The sequence below is a fragment of the Myotis lucifugus genome, unplaced genomic scaffold (assembly GCF_000147115.1).
Source record: "Myotis lucifugus unplaced genomic scaffold, Myoluc2.0 scaffold_365, whole genome shotgun sequence".
NCBI classification, from domain to species: domain Eukaryota; kingdom Metazoa; phylum Chordata; class Mammalia; order Chiroptera; family Vespertilionidae; genus Myotis; species Myotis lucifugus.
The window spans coordinates 783653-788437 of NW_005871413.1; the positions used below are offsets into that span (position 1 = coordinate 783653).

The window sequence follows — 4785 nt, forward strand, 5'->3', positions numbered from 1 at the left end:
GAGGGCTGTTTTCAGACTGGGCACACCCTCTCTCAGGGAGAGGGGTCCCCGCTGGGGTGCCTGGCCAGCCTGGGTGAGGGCCTGAGGGCCATTTTCAGGCTGGCCACACCCGCTTCAGGGAGGCGGTTCCCCTGGGGTGTCTGGCCAGCCTGTGTGAGGGGCTGATGGCTGTTTGCAGGGTGGCCATAGCCCCCAGCCACCCAAGCTCCCAGTGGAGGCTGGCTGGAAGCAGGTATCTGGGATTTCTTTAGCTTCTATAAATTGAAACTTTGTTGCCTTTTGCGGAGGCCACAGCCAGGGCAGGTGGGAAGCTTGGCTTCCTCCATCGCCGGGGCAACCAAGCCTCCTGCTTGCTCCAGCTCCATGGCTGCTGGCTGCCATCTTGGTTGGGTTAATTTGCATATAGGCGCTCTGATTGGCTGGTGGGCGTAGCAAAGGTACGGTCAATTAGCATCTTTGTCTTTTATTAGTGTAGATGATACTCAAAGGGTATCATTCATAAATAGATTCATGAAATTTATGCTATCACAAAATCTTGATTTCATTGACATGACATGTTTTCTATCTCTTTTAATAGTATACTCTAGAGTCCCGGTACACGAAATTCTTCCACTGAGGGGGGCGGGGTGAGAGGTGTTTCTCAGCCTGGCCTACGCCCTCTTACAGTCCAGGAGCCCCAAGATCGATTGCCCTAAAGAGGTAGGCATTGGCCACCTGACCAGGGCTCCATGATGCCCCCGTCCCTGCAGAGGGAGGCCCCGTCCACCGTCCCCAGCCAGCCAATAGGTGGCCTGGGCCTCCCTCTGCAGGATTTTCATGGGGCGATAGCTGGGCCCCCAACCAATCACATCTCACCTGCCTTGGCTGGCCTGGCGCCCGAGCATTTCATAGCATGGTCATCCAGATGTTCATTCTGCTGTTTGTTCCTTGGGTCAATTTGCATATTACGCTTTTATTATTGTAGACTAGAGGCCTAGTGCAGAAAAATTTGTGCACTCGGTGGGGGGGGTGTCCCTCAGCCCAGCCTGCACCCATTTGCATTCCAGGACCCTTTGGGGGATGTCCACCAGTTGACTTAGGCCCACTCCCCGGGGGATCAGTCCAAAGCTTGCATTCAGACATCCTTCTGGCAGCCAGGGAGTCCTCGGGGGATGTCCAACTAAAGGCTTAGGCCCCCTAGGGAGCTATGATGAGGAAGCTGGGGTGACAGAGGAGCCACGCTGTCCCGCCCTGGGTCGGGTCACACACGGGACGCCCGGGCGGTCCAGCCAATCGCTGCTGCCCCACCAGGCCACCCCGGGTCGGATCGCATACGGGACGCCTGGGCAGGCTGGCTGATCGCTGCTGCCCCTCCTGGCCGCCCTAGGGTTGGGTCGCACATGGGATGCCTGCCGCTCCGGGTCGCAGATAGCAGGCCCGGATGGCGGCAGGGCAGGTGGGATGGCGCTGTCCCGCCCTGCCTGCAGTAACCAAATTAGCTGCCATCTTTTTTGGCAGTTAATTTGCATATCACGCTGATTAGCCAATGGGAGACGTAGCGAAGGCATGGTCAATTACCATGTTTGTCTATTATTAGATAGTAGATAGGATAGTTCTCATAGGTGTGTCTGATTCTACATACAATGTTAACATTATTTGAGGTGTTTTTTCATTACTTGCTTAACCTGTCTTTATTATTCTTCTCAGTTACAGAAACTGCTGTGAATATTCATGAGGTTTCTTTATGTTTTTTTTTTTATTGTAGGGATGACAGAGGAGAGGGAGAAGCAGCACTGATTCATCCAGCTGTAGGTAACAGAACAGATTGTGACAGGCAGCAGAGGGGACACAGAAGTGAGAAGAGAAAGAGCCAGGTGTGTACATAGATGGGAGCAATCAGAAAGACCAAGGAGAAAGAACAACTGAAGGTGAAATAGGTTTCAGGAGTTCCATGGTGCAGGAATAGGGACAGAAATAGAGAAAAGGGGGGAAAGAGCAGGGGAGAGGGAGGCAGAACATAGGAAAAGTCCAATCAGCATGGTTCGGTGGTGGAAGGTGGCCCTATGAACCAGGAGGTGACAGTTCCATTCCTGGTCTTGTTTTTAGGCTTAGTCCCCACTGGGGGGCTTGCAGGAAGCAGCCAATCAAGGAGTCTCTCTCATCATTGGTGTTTCTATCGCTCCCTCTCCCTTCCTCTCTGAAATCAATAAAATATATATTAAAACAAAAACAAAAAACATAGGAAAAGACAACATTGGAGAGAAAGGGAACAGGGAGACAGAAACTGATCCATAGATAGGAATACATAGTAGTGGGAAGGAGGGGAACCCTGATCTGGGTGAGTGGTGAGCTGATGGGATGTGGATGGTTAGGTTGTGATATATCGGCTTGTGGCTTATATGTTTAATTTAACAAGTGAATTGTTTAAACTGATTTGAATAAGAATTTCAGATCTCCAATTTATAAAGCTTATGAATATTTTATAATTATTTGCTTCCCTTTGCAACCTTAATCACACAGAGGGAGAGACTGATTTGTTCCTATGGGCCCCTTTTTATTTCCTGGGAATGCTAGAAGGAGGTGACCTGGGAAAAGAGATGACTGAGTCTGATGTTTTATGAAGGAATATTAGAAGCACTGGATCTTTTTTTCTCTCCCATGGATTTGCATTTTGTATCTCTGATATTTAATTCATGTAAATAGTCGTTAACTTCTGAAATTACCATTGTTGACATCTCACAAGCAGCTCTTATCATTCTTTTGTTAATATAAGGCAGTCTCTCCCTTTTTAAAGCTTTAAACCTAGAAGTCATGGTTTGAAGTATATTGTGTGTTGTTCATATTCTGAGCCCTGCATCCTTTCTACTGTTTATCATATGTGGAAACTTCCATTGGTACTTAGTCAGTAATTTGAGGTGATCTCAGTGTGCACTTAGTAAGGATGTCAATGATCTTAACAGTCAGAGTCTCATTCTGTTTATTGGTCTAATGTTTAGCTCCTCTTTCCTTCCCTTTTTGTGATTTGTGGATTTAGTGTCTATGAGCCACAAAGGAACTATTCCCCTAAGTCCCTCTTGTCCATTCTCTGAAACTGTTGAAGGATGGACTGGATTGAACTGGAACTTGGTTCCCACAGAGCCCATCTATTCATGGTGAACTCATTTGATGAACATATTTCAGTAGCTAACTTTCCCCAAAGGCTTTAGCATGAAGATCTATTCTCCGTAATTTCCTGGGACAAGAGGAAGGAAATCTGCCTGGGAAACCTGCAGGTGTACAACTTCCTGCTTCACCCCCTCCCACTACCCAGAGGTCTCAGGGGTGCTGGGTCTGATGTCTGATACCCAGCGCTACTGAAAACAGCTCTGGGGGAGTCGCGCAGGCCCCAGGAGGGAACTAGTTAAAGATGCTATATCATAGGTCCCAGGGCAGGCTTTTTCAAGGGAACAAAAAGGTGTTTTGTTGTGTTTGGGGTTCAGCAGAGCAGAACATGCTCTCATTGTTATAGCAGTTTGTGGAAATCTTTTGAAAGACAAACACATGAAGATAGAATGAAACATCTCACGGTTTGGTCTCCATGTAGGAGCTCACTGTTCCTGACTCTCTCCTGTGACAAAGGACTGGAGGGGGTGACCTTTCCCCCTTTTCCGGATCCTTCTGACTGTGAGTGGAGGTGAGCTGATTAACAGGCTGTGGGGACGCCTTTGAAAGCACATTCTGTGACTCCTCAACATAGTGTCACCTGAGGAAACATCCCGACCCCGATCAGGACCAGGACCAAATGGCTGCTTCTCAGGTAAAAGATGTGTCCTATGTCATAGGCTATGTTTGCTTTTTCTCCAATATCTGTTGATATAGTTCTCTTTCCGTCCCCACACCTGTGTTCTCTCTCCTTCCCCTGTTATAATCTGTCCTGTTACCCACAGCTGGCTGACACAGTGCTGCTTCTCCCTCTGCTCCGTCATCCCAAAACCCTCTTTCTGTCCCTGCACTCAATCCCTCAATTCTTCTCCTTGAACCACTCTCTCTGTCTGAAGTGCCTCCCCCTTTGTTGCCCTCACTTCTGTTCACCAGGACCCCTCTCCCTCTCAGCTCCCCTTCTTGTCTCTGGGGCTCCTTCCTCTCCTCCATATTTCTCTACTTCTGATGTTCTTGCCTTTCCAGATTGTTTTTCTTTCCTTATTTCTTTCCTTTTTTCTTATTATAGTCAGTGTTAGTAGTTTCTATATTTCCCTGTCTCTCTTTTTTTTGTTTTTAAATATATTTTATTGATTTTAAAGAGGGAGAGAGAGATAGAAACATCAATGATGAGAGAGAACTATTGATTGGCTGTCTCCTGCACATCCCGAACTGGGGATCGAGTCCACAACTGGGACATGTACCCTTGACCAGAATTGAACCCGAGACCCTTCAGTCTGGGGCAGTGGTCGGCAAACTCATTAGTCAACAGAGCCAAATATCAACAGTACAATTGAAATTTCTTTTGAGAGCCAAATTTTTTAAACTTAAACTATATAGGTAGGTACATTGTTATTAACTTAATTAGGGTACTCCTAAGGCTTAGGAAGAGCCACACTCAAGGGGCGAAAGAGCCGCATGTGGCCGCAGTTTGCCAACCACCGGGCTAGGGCAATGAGGGAATATTTTTAAAGATGAACTTAAGGCTATTTTCTTTTTAAAACAGCTTTATTGATGACTTGAATTAGATTTCTTTTCATTTTTATTATTCATTTTTAATTAGTTCAGAAGCCCACAAATACAGTATCTTTCTAAAAAATGAAAGCGTTACAGATAATGGACTCTACC

At 47.0% G+C, this 4785-nt stretch overlaps 1 protein-coding gene across 5 annotated transcripts in view; it reads left to right on the top strand.

Annotated features, from left to right (window-relative positions):
• LOC102417765 (zinc finger protein 420-like) overlaps positions 1 to 4785 on the top strand; it is a 28521-nt gene that overhangs the window by 6114 nt on the left and 17622 nt on the right. For 2 of the 5 annotated variants that reach the window (XM_023764929.1, XM_023764931.1), the window contains 2 exons: positions 1745 to 1853; positions 3563 to 3775. The exons of 1 other annotated variant lie outside the window; for it this stretch is intronic. In XM_023764929.1, the coding sequence (XP_023620697.1) occupies positions 3761 to 3775 (15 nt within the window). In that variant the 5' untranslated portion in view covers positions 1745 to 1853; positions 3563 to 3760. Of the gene's footprint in view, positions 1 to 386; positions 438 to 1744; positions 1908 to 3562; positions 3776 to 4785 lie in introns of those variants that run through there. 2 more of the 5 variants (XM_023764932.1, XM_023764930.1) reach the window with 2 other exon arrangements.